The 17,239-nt window shown below is 38.9% G+C and overlaps 1 protein-coding gene across 1 annotated transcript in view; it reads right to left on the bottom strand.

Annotated features, from left to right (window-relative positions):
- The window catches only part of LOC121299327 (leucine-rich repeat-containing protein 49-like), a 212,292-nt gene extending 203,985 nt beyond the window's left edge, over window positions 1-8,307 (bottom strand). Inside the window, exons 1-6 of the mRNA XM_041227018.1 lie at window positions 7,935-8,307; window positions 5,816-5,869; window positions 4,901-4,985; window positions 3,938-4,162; window positions 1,798-1,897; window positions 1,054-1,257 (exon numbers count right to left, since the gene is read on the bottom strand). Of these exons, the coding sequence (XP_041082952.1) occupies window positions 1,054-1,257; window positions 1,798-1,897; window positions 3,938-4,162; window positions 4,901-4,985; window positions 5,816-5,869; window positions 7,935-7,979 (713 nt within the window). The 5' untranslated portion in view covers window positions 7,980-8,307. The remainder of the gene's footprint in view (window positions 1-1,053; window positions 1,258-1,797; window positions 1,898-3,937; window positions 4,163-4,900; window positions 4,986-5,815; window positions 5,870-7,934) is intronic.
- Window positions 8,308-17,239: the final 8,932 nt, after the last annotated feature.

Below are 17,239 nucleotides of genomic sequence, written 5' to 3'. Positions count from 1 at the left end.
GAACTTGTCACAGGTTTAATTGCTTCCATTTATTAAGGACATAATTGGAACAAGTATCTTGTGTGTTTGGTATAATCCTATATTGCTGTTCCTGCGTACATACTTTTTCACTAGGCTTGCTAATTTCTGAAGACATTTCTGACCATTAGGGATAGCTGTAATTCCTGCTCTTTCTGCAGCTGTAATTTGTGAAGAGAGGGGGATAAAAATACAGGGGTTGAAACTACAGTGACACACAGCGAGTTGTCATTTCAGAAACTCAGCTTTTAGAGATTCTTTCAGAAGCAGCCCTGTGATTGAAAACCCTAGTAAATAATTACCTAAGTAGAAATAACAGAGAATGACAGTGAAAAAACTAAACTGGACATCAAAAAAGGTACACATTTAAATTAAATGGTATAAAGTATGCCTTTCAGACACATCAATAAGGTACTTACACCTGGCTGAAAGTAAATACAGCTAACAAACTACTTTCTTAGATCTCATTTTTTTCTATATGAAGGGCAAAGCTGAATTAGATTTTTTTTTATGCTATTAATGAAGAAAATCCAAGCAGATACCTCACGCTCTACTTCAGAGTATTCAATTTCAAGAGGTCATGTAAAGTAATGCAGTCAATTTTGAAAACAAAGACAGCCATAGGTTACTGGGAAGGAGAGCCAATGAGTGAAGCTTCTGAAAGTTTTAGTAAAGGTAATAAGATCTTTCAATTATTTGAAAAACACAGTTAAAAATATAAGAGCCAGTGTATAAAAATGATACATTTTGAATTGGGTTTTGAAGTAACAGGAACTCAAATTCTAGGAATGTGTGTATTTTCAATGTCAACTGTTCTCCCTCATGGCAGGAAGTGCAGCATTGAAAAAAGTACAAAACTTTGTCAAATACCAATAAAAATCAATTCCAAGTTTAACATAACGTGTGCATCTTTCATATAGGAACATTTCAGAACTACGAAGTGATGGCAATACATATTAGGTGACAGGTCTCAGAATGGTTGTGTTAGCTCTGTACTTGAAGGGCAAGCTGAGAGTAGCTGTGTGTTCCTGGTACCTGTTGGTGCCCAGCATGAGGACGCGCAGGCTGGTGAGTGCAGATAGCCCGGAGATCTCAGTGATGTGGTTGTCATACAGGTCGAGGAAGATGAGCCGCTTTAGGTGAGAGAGGTGCTGGATCTCAGAGATCAGGTTGTGCTGTAAGTTGAGCAGCCGCAAATTCTCCTCTCCCTCCAGCAGGGGGCAGACGAGCAGATTTCGCCTGGCAGGGAAGGATGATGAAGTAATTTTCATATAATGTCAATCAAAACATTTTACAAAGAGTGTCAAGAATAACAGCAGAGATAAGACAAGGGAAGACTTTTAGATGATTTTTAATTCAACTGTCAAACACAAGGCCCGAGATGGTTAAGCAAACTCATTATACCAAAATTATGCTTTCCATTCTACAAATCACGAAGGTCACTTTTCACACAGTTAAACTGAGTGGTGTGGGAAACATTTTAGTCAAGGGACATCCTTTGGGTTCAATGTTCTAACTATAGGAGTTGAACCAACGATCCAATATCAATAAACAATTAGGTCCAAACAGGACTTATTTTGTGTTTAAAGTAAATCTGTGTAACAGAAATAGGTGATAACAGCCACAAACAAAATCATAATTTTTAAGTCAAAGTACAAGAGGAACCAGTGATCCGATTTGGATCCAGTGTTGTACACATACAAACTTAGGTGTGAAGTTGGTCATGTCCACCTTGTTCTGCTAGGTGCAATGCAGGTCCTGTGTAATCTAGAGGCTCACCTGTCCAGATCCAGCCGGTCAGGGTTGGCTGCGCTGTCCTCAGGGGAGCGTAAAAAGACAGGGGTCCCCGGCTTAAATAGGCTTTTCACAAAATGCTCATCTGTGAAGGGGGGCAGACAGTGACTCCATTCACTCTACACATAATATAATAAAATAAAAACAACAAATGTCACACCCATACTGCACTGGAAGTACAGGGATACTATCTGGGGTGCCACTGCACTTTTTTAGTAAGCAAGGTTATGAGCGGAGTAACAAATGACAAAAAAATGCCCCGACCTCCAATCTTTCTGCATTTGTTCATTTGTCCCAATAAAGATTCTGTATAATAAATTTGTGTGCAACATAGTAACACAGTACAATACAAACAGATTTACATTTAGAATGGATCTCTAAATGAAAATGTCACCCATAACAAGTACATCCTGAGGAATTATCTTTAATTAAGGGGTGGGTATAAAGTCTGTGTGCCACTTTATGAAGCTGCTGTGGAAAAATCGGCCATTCATTTAATCTAACACCCATTCAAGCTTACGCTCCATTTAATTTACAAGAGGACAACACCGGTCCTACAGCTGGGCCAGTCAATTACTTTATGTAAACGTCCAACATTCTTGGTTACAGCAATGTAAGGGGGATTTTTTTAGGAATCAAACAGTAGTGTTACTACTTTCTCGTTCAATAACACTATGTAACACAATTTTTGTTCCTGGGTAGTAAGTGTTATTTCCTAATTGCTTATGCCTCAAAAGTATAGAAAATGGCTATTATTCCCCACAAACTTTGCTTTTGTGACCAGGACAGTGATATTTCAAAATATCACTATTTCCAGTGGGAAAACGGGCAAATGTATGTCTTTTCGTTCACATAAAGTCAGAAAAAAACAACATATGAATCCAAATTAACATGTATTTATACTAAAGTAATACAAAAATGACTACAAAAGATTTAGAAGTGAGTAGTTTTTCGAGATTTACAATTATACTGTAAATACAGTATAATTGTAAATCTCGAAAACTACTCACTGTAAATACAGTATAATTGTAAATCTCGAAAAACTACTCACTTCTAAATCTTTTGTAGTCATTTTTGTATTACTTTAGTATAAATACATGTTAATTTGGATTCATATGTTGTTTTTTTCTGACTTTATGTGAACGAAAAGACACACATTTGCCCGTTTTCCCATTGGAAATAGTGATATTTTGAAATATCACTGTCCTGGTCATAAAAGCAAAGTTTGTGGGGAATAATAGCCATTTTCTATACTTTTGAGGCATCAGCAATTAGGAAATAACACTTACTACCCAGGAACAAAAAAAAAAAAAGGTGTTACACGGTGTAATCTGCCTTCCATGCTGTCTTGTTACTGCTTGAGTTCCATCTAAGCCAAAACCACAGAATTGCAGAACTATTCTTATATGTTTCTGTGTTAACAGAACCGTGATCCACCATTGTGAAAACAAGGTCAGTTCCAGCAAACATAACTGAAGCACAGATAAATGAATAAAAAATGCAGTTAAAAAATGAACTATAAAATGACTGCTTTCTCTTTTAAGTTATCCAGTCAAAACATACTGACAGTCCATATTCTATCGTGGTCCACCTACCAACTACCCCTGTCCTAATATTTTTAGAGAACTCAAAATTCCACTACAGCATCATAAGAAATGGAAACAGCTATTTTCAATACAGATATATTGGGACCACTACACAGATTACATTTCTAAAACGGAACCAATTAATTTGATTTTCAAATTACTTTTTATTTATATGTTCAGTTGCTATCCCTTATAAACGTTTCCCTATAGTAAAACCATATCAAAGAGTAATAAAACACAGTGAAGGCATGGTAAAGCATAGGTACATGTGGTATGGTAAAACATTTAAAAACATAGCAAACCTTGGCAAATACATAGTATATGCTCACAGTGATTGGCAGGTAATTGCTGTACTCTTTACAGCTGGCAATGATAAAAATCGAACAGACCTACTGCATCCGAATGTGTACATTTATAGCAGTTACACTATTGGCTTAATAATGGCTCAATAAGAGATATTTTGTGGAAACCAGTTCAAAGTGGCACATGCAGACTTTCTAACCCCCCTATAGAAATGGACAGTATTAAGTTTGCAGTACTGGCAGAGTTGATGGTGGCTCCATTGCTGTTGGAGGGGCTGGTGCCTGCACTGCGAGACACCTGCCGAGCTCTGGACCTGAAGCTCTGAGCTGAGGCATCTCCAGATGATCCCAGGCAGGGGGATATCGATGCCTGGGGGACGGACCTCTCTTGAATGACGAACTCACTGGCATACGCCAGCTTGGGACTCACTGGGGGTCTGCCAGTGCTCATCGTCATCCCTTCTGCAGAGAAAAACAAACAGTGCAACAGGCTTCAAAAATATGTAGCATGTTGATATCCTTCTAGCTGTCTTAATCTACTGTAACTAATTAATCATAAGAAAGTTAAGGCGGCAAACATTTGAGCAACTGCTCAATAAATAAATGCATAAATGCACATAACGAAACGTTTGTCTACTTGCCTCCTTACAGTTTTCTGATTGAGCGTTTTAAAGTTATGGATGAAATTGACTACCCTTCAATAACATCACTTTCAATGACAACAAATTGCTTTAAGTTCAAAATCAAAATGAACAATTATAAAAATATAACAAAAACTGATAGACTTAAAGTACTCACACACATTCAGTATATCTTCATTAAAATGTAGCACTTAGCATGTACAAGCTTAGTGCATAAATTGATGGCCGTCCTCTTTTCACTACCAACTTTAACTTAATCCTGAATTGAGAACACAGACCAAGAACTGTGATGTTTCTGACCCACAGTTAAACATCTGCCTGGTACAATTTAAAGCTCAGTAAAACTATACCAAGTCTGGTACAGCCAGAAACAGTGCCAGCAGCACATCTCAATCGATTCAGCTCTGGGTCTCTCAAGCAGAGACTGACCATTTTGATGAACTGTGCCGAGGTTGAAAGAGAAACCACCAGACTCATTTTACTTGTGAAGTGGTTCAAGCACAAGTGAATAAGCCAGCTACATTACTTCTGCATGCTCTAATTCAGGATATAACAATACCAGTCCGAAGAAGGCTGCTTCTCAAGTTATCCTGGGTAGGCTCTCTGTTGTGGCTAGGCAAGTCTTTACCCAGGCGGAAGTCCAACTGCAAGAGAAAAGGATTCAAACTTAAGCATGCTGCACACTGATGACAATGAATATCACTTTTTATTTTCTATGAATTTCTATAATTTGCGAATAGGCAATGATTACAGCAGAATGTGCTTCTTCTGTTGAATATCATTTGGTTCTTTAGTTTAATTTAAAATGTAAATGGCAAGAAAGTTGCTGTGGTGTAGCTCCATTCCACCCCAAATTACATAAGAGCAATAAAGCCATTTGACCAACCACACAGGAAGTGATTAGATATCAGGACGTTTCTTTTGTTTCAAAATACAGCATTGTGTTTGAAAAAAATCTGTAAAAATCATGAATTAAAAGAAATTTGTCTTAAATGAAAGCAAACTGAAATCTAGGGTTTCCTTTTATTTTTTATACACCCCTGTTAAGGTGATTTCAACCTGAGTTCAAGAGTTTGAGCTGCCTGCCACAAATACATGCAACACAGATATATGGCTTGATCAGTGAAAGCGTCTTTATAAAAGTAAGAGCCAATGTCGTCTAATGATCTGCCACTCTCTATGAAGTTTGTTTTTTGCTGGCTTTTGATGGTGCTTACTAAGACACTTTGGCTAAATCTACCCCAAATTACATATTGTAGCATATGGCAAGGAATAAGAACTGAAGTGCAGATTATGAACTCTCAACGAACTTTACTACTTATCAAAAATTAAAAAAACAATAATTGAATAACTGAAATAAGCACACTGAATGATACATGTAGCAAGCACTAATAGAAGACAGGCACAGAGGAAACGTCATTTGAAGCTACATACTCTTAATAAAGAATTGCAGCTGCTTCAAGTCTTCTCTCACCTGTTTCTGTGAAGTGCGCCTCTGGATCGCCAGTTGCAAGCCATAGCCATTGACCTGCAGAAACAATCAGGAATCACAAGAAAATACTCAAGGTATCACGGGCCAGCTAGAAAACAACCCAATACTCCAACCACTAAATTCACAATACTTTCAAGAGCAGCAGAGGAAATCAAGTTTAGAGCATTGTATTGTTTTTGTGAAACACTATTCCAAACCATAGTATCTATCATGCAGAATTTGCAACAGTACAGTATAATGTGTGCTGTGCCTCAAGAGATTTTTTAGATAAACCATATCCGTGTGACTGTAAGTGTTGTTAGGGAGGGAATGTTTAAAAATATCACGAAAAATGGGGGAAAAAAGAGAGAGAACCAGCAAAACAATAAGGAAGATCTTGGCAAATAAAAAGACCAACACGTTCCAATAAAACTTGCTATTCAAAGAAACTGCATTTCAACAATTGTAAATGCGTAGGCCCTAGATGTACAAAACTTTTTCTAGTACTAACAGTACTGTTTTTCTGCACATTCCTAATAGCTGTAAAAGTACTTCATAGCAGTCCCTGAGCCAAACAACGTAGTTAACCTCTGTTATGTTTTTATTTCAATAAGCCATGTAGCCTATACCTAACTGCCTGTTTAAATTTTGTATAGTTCTCAAAGCTTTTGTGGTGGAAGCTCCTTGAGTGTTTACCTTTTGTAACTTCTATACTGTGAAAAAAACATACGCTATATACCTTACAAAGTAGCAGTGTTTTACTGTCCCTTTGCTTTAGAGTTACGCATCGATTTCTTCCTTTGTATCTAGTCTGGCTATGGTGTGCTAGAATATACAGGTATGTGATTGAAATATTGATCTTAGTTCCACTATTCCATCAGAAAAAAAAAGGTCAAAGAAAGGTCAGGTCAGTGCTGCCATCTGCTAATACTAATACTAATACTGTGCTGGGTATCATCAGAGTTTGTCAACATATTGGTGTTGTTTTTCAGTTCAGTACTTAAGGCCAGTTTGGACAGCAGCGATTAAGCATCTAAAATTGCCTTATTTGTACTGTGATAGTTTCCATTTAATTAACTTTTACCTTTAACATATTGGGAATGTTCATAACCAATCAGAAAATATAAGCTTCTCATCATGTTTTATAAATGAAACCAAATATAATACTGTTTGTTTACAGCATTTAATTGTTTATAGAAAAGTCAGTAAAAAGATATTGCACACACTGTACATTTACTACTAGGTAAACACTATAGGCTAGTTTCACAGATCCTGATTAGCTCCAACTTTGGATTACCTTACCTAAAACATAGATAAATCCAAGATTAGTGCTAATCAGGGACTGTGAAACTAACCGTAAGGCATTCACCAATATTTGATTAAAGTTTCAACGTTAAAAAATCTAAATTATTACACTCATACTGTGTCATAAAAATTTCAAAAGTCCAAAACAAAAGGTTACAACAGTGTCAGCTTTTAAAACTAATATAAAAGGTTTTCAAAATCTATCCCAACAGTACCATTTGCACTGTCCATATGTCCCTGCCCTTTATTAGCTTCAGTTTCTCATTGTGATGTTGAACATTTCATTTCTATAGACCAGCCACATCTTTTTCTACAGGGTGGCACACCAACCTCATGTTTTTCTGCAGGGTGGCACACCTTGAGTTTAGTGACATTCAGACAAAAAAGGGACAAGCATGGCAGGTCTAGTGTTTTGCCCTAAAGTGACTTTTCCAATTGATTTTTTTTTATTAAATTGTAAATATGTTTTAATTAATTCCTTCCGCACAATTCAATATGTGACAGTTATCAGAAGTGCATGTGCACACCCTGTGGTGCAAAGTGGTTTGCAATAAGCCAGGCGACCTTTGTTCGCATGGTTTAATAGTTATCCTCCTTAATCTCACCAGGACATTCCAAAACAAAGTAGACCATCAATTTATCACACATTCACGATTAATGCAGTCGCAGAATTTACATTTTTTTTTTTTTGTAGCTGTCAAATTATATATAATGAACGGCTGCGCAGTACACCAGCAACCCACCAAAATACGTCCACCAGAGCAAGACTCTTAACTCACAAAAAGTACTACTGTATTTAAATAAAATATGAACTTACCGTATGAGCAACCAGCCTCCCTTTGTTGTATTTGTGAGGCAACATATTTGATGTTGTGCAGATGTAACGTTTTGTGTAGGGCGATGACAAATCTGACAATTATTAATGCAAATACAGCACTATGCGACACTATTCTTCATAATATCCACAATTTGTATTTTACTAGGACTGTACATATTAATATAAATATATTTTTGCAAACGTGTTCTTTCACAATTTGATTAACGTCATTTTTTCTTTTGGCAATTTGTATTCAGCTAAACTATATAAATAACTTAAATTATTACTATTCGATACCGTTGTTTATTTTTCAAGTTAAATTGTATTTTGATTCACGTTTTTTAAACTGTCCTTTTTTTCGAAGCTACCCTTCCTTGACAACCACGCCGGAGTGTTGTTAGCAACAGCGACAACCGGTCCAAACTAGAGAAAAATCCCGTACTATTATGAAGACGCAAAACAATGGTTCCGACGTTACTGATAAGACGTATGAACTCATGCGGTAACTGTTCAATTTCCTCAAAAATAACCTCATCGTGCTTTTAGAGGTATGGCTCACCTGACATTACATTTTGTTTCTCAACATTTTCTGATAGCAAACACAAAGGATGAATGGGTTAAAAAAAAAAAAAAAGTTTATGGATATGCAAAATTCTGATATCAATAATACAAGTACGCATTGATATCTGGAATTCTATTCTTGGTGTAAATTAATATTTTTATGTCAAAAAAAGTAAAATATTTGTTAGTTCTAAATTTTGCCGTTTTGCATATTCTGTAAATTAAATTATACATTGTTGACAACTGAAATGCATATAATATGTATATCCACATAATTAAGATACTGCAGCCTGTCAGTCCCCTGTGGTATTTACAGTTAAACGTACTGTAACGTCGAAGGGAAAAGCGACTCCAGACAGTCAAACCAAGCTTGGGATTTGTTTATCTTTTTTTCGACTCGCATAGAGTTATTATTAAATAACAAGAACAAGATATACAAGTAAACTGTGCAAGCACAACCCAGCCCTATATCCTTTCACCTTCTTAAACTACACGCATTCCTCTTTAATTTTGCTTTCATGTTATGGTTCCATGAGTTAGTGACTTCATAGCTACAGGGAACGCCCCAAACAGGAATTCCCATGGCTTGGCATCACTGCCACCTGTCCCAGTTCAGGTCTCCCCTAAAAGCCCACTCCCAGTAGTCGAGCTGGCTCTGTCACCCCTAGTGGCAAAAACACATGACAGTACTGCTACCATACCAGTATACAAACAGTACTAGGTACCCTCCTGGTCAGGAGTAAGATGCATTAATATGTTCTTAATAATAGGGGGAGTTCTTTGCTAAATTAGGCCCATATCACATAGGCTATGCACAGAATTGACATCTAGTCCAATATCACTAACTGTGAATATTAATACTGAGTAGTTAACCAAGCAATCAAACAACTCTCTTGTTCCGGTATTTTACTCAAGCAAGCCCTTTTAATGCAGATGTATTATATCAGTGGTGCACCAAGAATCAGGCACAGGTGTCTGAACAATTGAGGATAGGACAGACTCAGAATGTGAATGTGGCTTCAAGGGGACTAGGCCTAACAGCTGAACAGCGGCCAGTAATAAGTGCACCCCAGAGAGATCTCGTTTTGATAGTGCAGACACTCAAAAAGCAAAGGCAGGGCCCATGCATCAATAACCTTCTTGAATGTTCAAGTGCTTTATGTACCTGTGCAGCATACACATTTTTCTTTGTTTCCATATTCTAGAATTTTAGAATTGGAAAGGATGGCCATCTGAAGGAGGTGAAAAGGAAACAGTTGCTTGCTATATAGCTCTCTTACTAGGTGAGAAATGAGCCCTAGTTAACCTCTCAGTCCCATTACTTTCCTGTATGGTTTGTAAGTGTTCGTGTCTACCTCCAATAAATTTGAGAGTGTATTTCTCAGACTCTTTACTTGTCACATCTGTAATACAAGGCGTGCAAGAGAAAGTACACTTTCAACTTGATTAGGAGGTAGCCACTGAACACTTACATTCTCAGGCGATGCAGAGCAACAGGCAACCCCAGGCGATGGCAGGCAGGCATCCTTGGGCGAAACGTGGCAGGCATTCTTTGGTGAAGTGAGGCAGGCATCCTTGTGCGAAGCAAGGCAGGCATCTCCAAGCGATGACATGAAGCCATCCTTGGATGGAGTCGTGCAGGCATCATCAAGCGATGATGTGTGGGGAGTCAGGACAAGCTGGGGTGTGGGTTTTGGCCCTCTTCTCGGCCACTGTGGTCGGGCTGTGCTTCCCTCAGTAGCCTATGCACGGGCTAACGAGGACCGCCAGCATCTAGTCCTGGTCCTTCTGGTGAAGGGAGAGGCAGCTCCTGCTTCTCTCCCCTTGATGGTGATGGAGGCAGAGGCAGAGGCAGCTCCAGCTCCTCTCCTCGTGATGGTGGGGGAAGTGATACCAGCAGGCATTCACCCTCTGCTGGTGGAAAGGGACAGCAGGCATTCACCCTCTGCTGGTGGACGGGGACCTAGCAGGCATTCACCCTCTGCTGGTGGATGGGGACCCAGCAGGCATTCACCCTCTGCTGGTGGAGGTGGCAGAGGCAGAGGCAGCTCCAGCTGCTCTGCTCCTGCTGGTGGAGGTGGTGGAGGCAGAGGCAGCTCCTGCTGCTCTGCTGCTGCCGGTGGAAGTTGTGGAGGTGGAAGCAGCGTGTAGCCTCCTGGCGACGGAGGTGGGACCGACGTGTAGTCTACTGGCAACTGAGGTGGGAGCGGCATGTAGTCTACCCTTGTTTCATGGGACTGGTGCAGCTCTCACTTGCAGGGGACTGGTGTGACTCTCTCACTCTTGCAGGGAACTGGTGCGGCTTTTCCTCACTTGCAGGGGACTGGTGCGGCTCTCCCTCACTTGCAGGGGGCAAAACCAGCAGGTATTCTTCCTCTGCTGGTGGAGGTGGAAACAGCAGGCATTCTCCCTCTGCTGGAGGAGGTGGACACAGCAGGCATTCTCCCTCTGCTGGAGGAGGTGGACACTGCAGGCATTCTCCCTCTGCTGGTGGTTTGGGTCTTAGGGCCGTGGGATTCCCCTTCTCAGGCTGTGGACGTACCAACTCCCCCTTTTGGGTTGTGGAAGCCCTGACTCCTCCCTCTTGGGCTGTGGACGCCCCGACTCCTCCATCTTGGGCTGTGGACGTTCGGGCTTCTCCCACTCAGGCGTAGGACGTTCGGGCTCCTCCCACTCAGGTGTAGAACAGCCGGGATCCTCATCCTCCTCCTCCTCATAATTGCAGAAGGGACAGGAGGCAAAGTAATGCTTACCCTCGCAGAGGGGGAACAACGGCAATGGCAGCCAGCTGGGTCCTGACTTCCTAGCCCTCCAGCAGAACCACTCCTCTGTGTCTTCCCCCTATCCCATCTTTCGGGACAATGCCAGCAGCTCTACCTGGACAGAGCAGTGCATGGTGGTGTGACTGGTTTTGCCACAGGTGAAACACCACATCCCTGCTTGCTCCTTTCCCCCTTTGTCCTGCTGCTGTTTCAGCTTTCTTCTCCCCCTCCTTCTCAGCTTCCTCTCCTGGGCCGGTTCCTTCTCCTCCTCTTGGAAGGGGCAGACAGCCACCACGTACCCGAACACCCCCAAGCAAGGCACCAGCCTTGGTCCTCCATACCACTGAGGAGTCTGCATCGAGGAGGCGCTGGTAATCCCACGATGACATCACATGTCACAAAGACGGCTGCAGTGGGTGACGTCAGACCAGAAACCAGGAACCAGGAAATAAACAACAGAGCGGTGGAGTTTGGTGAAGCCGAGCAATTGGTTTCGCTCAGCGTTTATTAATGAAACAGACAGAAAATAAAAGGTTGTAAAGGCAAAACACACAGGACACGGCACTTTTGCCAAAATAGAGACAAACAAAAACTAACTACACAGACAAACTATGTGAGCTGAAATTTAACTGTTGTTATTATTATTATTATTATTATTATTATTATTATTATTATTATTATTATTATTATAACCTCCATCTCCAATCCTGTTCTCCACTCACTGAACACACAACCCCGAATGAGAGAAAACATGCTGCTTTTATGCAGCTGTACCGAGACTCTATTGCTAATCAATCATTCAATTGGAATCGTGGTACAACTGCACGTGAATTAATAAAGTGCAATTCCCCGCGCTCGCATATTATGACAAGACAAGAGAGTAATAAGTAGAGTAATATAAGAGAAATGAGAAAAGATTTGAAAGTAAAATACTGGTAGAAGGGACTTTTGGACAGTATTAAAAGTGTAAACGCTGTATTCTTTTAGTTGCAAATGTACATCCATGAGTGGTGAAAGCAATATGTTTTTTTTGGTAGGTATTGATATATTAATTTTTATGTAGGTACAAAATTCCAATGTTATGAATGGTTAAAAAGGTCCATATGCATGTCAGTGCTAAGTGGTAGTATACCAACACATTTTAATGCTGAAAAAAACATTATTCTCCCTGTTATAGAGGTGTTATGAAGTTAGGTCAATGTAAGGCATTTGTAAAGCATTAGATCTCTTGATAAAAGGTCATATCCATGTCCTTTGCATTTGTTGGCCATGGTTTGACTTCAGTGAGTGCATCATTTGCATGCACCCATTTTCCAGTAGCACACATAGTAAGAAGAGACACATAGTGTCCTGAAGTAACACCATGTCCTTGGTGTATGATAATGGAAGCTAACTGGTCATTCCTGTTGTCCACAGTAGTTTTGCTCTTCTGCACAGCAGTAGACTTGGCATTGTGTCCCTTTGTAATGATCCCATCTGGTTTGGTTTTCCAAAGCATAAGTTGGAGTGCAATCGTTTTTCCTGCTGACTGAATAAGTTCATGTTTCATGATTGGAGAAGTTTTGCATTGCCTACATTTACTACCAAGAATCGTTGTCCATTTGTCATTTCTATAAATGAGTTCTTCCAAACACATAGAATATGTACCAGCAGGTGCATGTAGAGGGTAAACATGCAACACCTATCAGTTTGATGAGCAGTAGTCACATCTAATACACAGAATTTCATGACTTATTGTTACTGAAATGAAGCAAGATACTTCTGCCCAAATTTCAGACAATTTGTGAGAAACTCTGCAACATCTTTCTGGTCACCTCTATTGAAGGCTTTTCCTAAGAAGTGACAAATATCCACAGCAGTTAGAGATGCAGTGGATGGAAAGTCATCATAGTTGTGAACAACACTCCAGATAGCCTCTTGTTGACTGTGTGTTAATGAATCCTTCAGAGTTTGTAAGTGAAGAAGGCACTGCAATGTTGCGTTTGCATAGCATGAGGTGAAATTCGGGTTGCTTGAGCCTCTAAATGGATGTGTAACTGCAAGTATTCTCTTAGAAGATTGAGACTTTTGCTGTTCCTGAACATTAGTGATGGCTCAGTGAATGAAATGCACTCGATATTTTACCTTGTGTCCCTTGTGCCTGTTGGTCTCCTTCAAGCTTAGGGCAGTAAATCTCTCTGAGCCTATTGTACTCTGCAACTGTAGTTTGAGGAGCCTTAATGCAGGTGTGGTCAAAAAGTTGATAAGGTGGAAACCGCTTAAGGATGTAACTCTGGAACGTGCAACGATACTTTGTTCATAGTAGGAAATGGAGTTAGCAAGATCCATCCTAACTGTTTTTAGAGTCCTACCCGGGCATTTGTAAATGGTGATTGAATGAGCACCAATGACTGTGAACTGCACTCGAACAATGTAGATTATCCATAATTTCAAACTAGGCATGGGTGACTCCATTGTTAAATTTGATGGTTATGGTTTTGACCATACTTGAGTTTTCCAGATAGTAGGAAACAGCTTGAAGCTTCCCTATTGCCCCATTGATGGGACCAATGGCAATGTCAATGTTCTTGTGAAGCACAAGTTTGCTGCCTATTTTGACTCGTATGGTAGTTGCCAGTCCAGCTGTACGACTGCAGTCAGCCTTGTAGGCGTTCATTTTTTTCAGCACATTTCTCTGGAAGTTACAAGGGCAGTCCACAGCTGATAAGATGAATGTCCTCTCCAGGCATACAATCAAGCACGGCAGTCTGGATCTGGTTACAGGCATCTACAGAAGGCATGACGCAGGTTGAGCCCTCGGGATGAAATAGCTAGGTGGCTATTTTTTTTTAAATTAGCAGTGGGAGAAAACCACTTCAGCAAGTAAGGTAGAATCTGCCAGAACTCTGCAATAACTAAACTCTGCAATAACAGTTATGCTTCTGAAGCATTTAATTTATTTGTACTGTGCGGAACCTTATTTTCTCACATTGGTGCTTGAGCCCCACAGCATTCACAGAATCGTCGACTGTGCACCTATTATCAGTGATTAAAGGCTGGTTTTCAAACAAACTGATTATCGCTTACCAATACTGTATTGGTATAAGAAAGGTGTGTTTTTAAAAAAGTAATTTCAGCTTTCAATCACTTAAAATATGCTGAAGATAATGTAAACAACATCAAGTTACAGACAGGGAGTCCCAAGCTTTAAACGTGTTACTGTTTATAAATAAGAACTCAACTTTATTATGAATATTATGTTATTATTTTTAAGCAACATAGTATGATAGTGTTCATAATGGCAACTTCTAAAGATGCAGTGCGTTTCAGTAAATTCAAACGGTAAACTTCACATCTCGCGCTGAGGGAGAACACAAACGTAAAACACCATTGGGGTTTGGGTTGGCATTGCGAGAGAGATGAAGGGAGGTTTCAAAGTTCCGATCGAGTGAATGTATTCTAATCATTATTTGTGAATGCGTATTCACCATTACTACACCCTGTTAGAAAATTGACTTCCCTGCATTTTTTTAAATGATTAATCATTTAATCATAAAATCACAATTTACAAGATTAATCGATAATTGGTATTTATCGTGGAGTATATACTGTTTTGAGGACAAAGGACACTGAACTAACACTTAGCTCTCTTTTGGTGCGAATAGCGTATATCGCGTTTTGCATCTAATATATCATATATATATATATATATATATATATATATATATATATATATATATATATATATATATATATATCCAATTGTGGTGGAGCTGCATTTGTGCCATATAAAAATGTGCGACACGTCATCTGTGTGGGTGTGTCCATCTGTCTGCGGTTATTGTTCTTATGCAGTTCTAACCTTGTGCACCATACAGCGCTGTGAACACAGTTTATATTTTCTGTATATTAAGGATAGTTTATACACTGTACAGCCAGGGTGGTCCGTCAGCTCCGTCAACTCAGATGTGTTCGTGGGTTGCTTTGATCTCCCTAAGAGATATTCGGATATAAATAAGACCTGTATAATACGAATCATATGTAAAGTTTGAAATGTACGCATGTTTACAGTATCAAACAATAATAATGAGAAAGCGAATTCAATTACTTCTCTGAACACTTTATTTCGGTTTGTTTCTTTGCTGGTTATAGGTGGGGAATTTTTTTTTTTTTTGTTTAATCAGCAGTGTGTCCCTCACCTGGGGTAGGGCACGCAACTATCCAGTTGGAGAGCACAGTGCTCTAACCACTCCTCTGCATATGCTACAAGCGAAGACACCCTAATGTCTCGGGGTTTTGATAGAATCATATCATAATTATTATATATATATAGACACACACACACACACACACACACACACACACACACACACACACACACGAAACGTACTTTTTGTATAGGTATACAAATGTCAGTTGCTCTGGATAAAAGTATCAGCGCAATCAACTAATATAATTTTTTTTTTTTTTTTTTTTTTCTGGCTTGTTATTTATTATTTATGCATTTATAATATAAACATTAATTTCTATATTTTTTTCTTTAACAATATTTATTTCTAAATATACTTATTCCTCTACGCATTTTTTTTTTTAAATCATTAATTTATTTCTACCTAACAAATTATTCTTCTATTTATTTTTAATTAAACAAGGAACTACAATTTATCAGAGATCAGAGATTTAGACAAGGAGCCACATGCCACTTGTGTGTACAATTCCATTCTATGGTATCTACCAAAAGGGAAACTGAATATTTTCAAACAGGAAATATAGCATTTCTATGATCTAGCAGAACTTTCAGATTTTCAGTGAAAGTTGGTCAGGGAGGCATGGATGTAAGCTTAAAAAATTAACACGTTTTAAAACAAATACATTGTTTAATATAAATAGTGTGGCTATCAAACTGTTTGCTTGGAATCACATGATTGGTAGGTGTCCACTTATTTAGCTTTTCTGTTTGAAAAGTCCCTACACACCCTTAAAAAAAGTAAAAAGTAAGAAACGGAAGAGGAAGAAGGAGAATAACAATTTTACCTTAGTTTGACGACTTATATCTCATTGTGTATAAGAGGTATTTACGTTTTGATGTAAGAAAGTTTCAGACTTTTGGTACTGGTACAGATGGTAATTCTAATTGATTTAGTTTTGGACACACTGCTGCTTAAACAAAAAAAAAAAAAATTCCCCACCTATAACCAGCAAAAAAAGCAAAACTCTTGTAGCTCTATAGAGACCTGATAGTTTCAACTATGGAGACTCTCGTTAGTTTCAAACACGTTTTTCTAACTTGTACGAGGAACTGACGTTCCTCTCAATGGAAGTCTTTGAAATTAAATACACAGGATTTTGAAATCCTCAGAAACACGAGGCCGAATGTTTTATTTCTATGACTTGAGGTTTCTGACAGCTGACGAAGTGGAAGGCATTTCGAGATGTAAAAATAAGGTTTCTATGTGACGATCTTAGTGTTTCGGTTTTAAATTAACATTTATAAAAGTGAAACGAAGGGAGATTGTAGTCATGTTAAAAGAACTGCTAAATCAAATGTTGTTACTTTCCATTTAATAATTAAAAAAATTAGCCATTAAATGTTACATAGTAACCTTTATAACAAAATGATACATCGCTTGAGGAGAAATAGGTGTGAATAAAGACACCTGCTTTTCAGATCTCTTCCATTGTCTGAAATCCTGGCTTTGCAATGTTTAGCTAAGTCAACAAAACTTTGGAACTGGCCCATGAAGATAAACTGTGCACATCATATTGGTTGGTCAGTGCTAGAAGTATTCTGCACTTCTAACATCCTGTCCATGAAGGGAAAAACAGCTTATGCTCCTCCGGTGAGGTCACGGCATTTTCTTTTTCCATTTTTGTGTTTTTATTTATTTTCTTCCTTTCCATACACCTGCCCAGGGACTGCCAATGAAAATGAGCTCATAGCTAAATCTGGGTGCAATACATCTTATTACATGTCATAAATGTTAAAAATTGTAAGTTGTCCCT

This window comes from Polyodon spathula, chromosome 24 (genome assembly GCF_017654505.1).
Source record: "Polyodon spathula isolate WHYD16114869_AA chromosome 24, ASM1765450v1, whole genome shotgun sequence".
Classification (NCBI taxonomy): Eukaryota; Metazoa; Chordata; class Actinopteri; order Acipenseriformes; family Polyodontidae; genus Polyodon; species Polyodon spathula.
The sequence above is the reverse complement of the archived record's forward strand: the minus strand, read 5'-3'. Positions and strand labels throughout refer to the sequence as shown.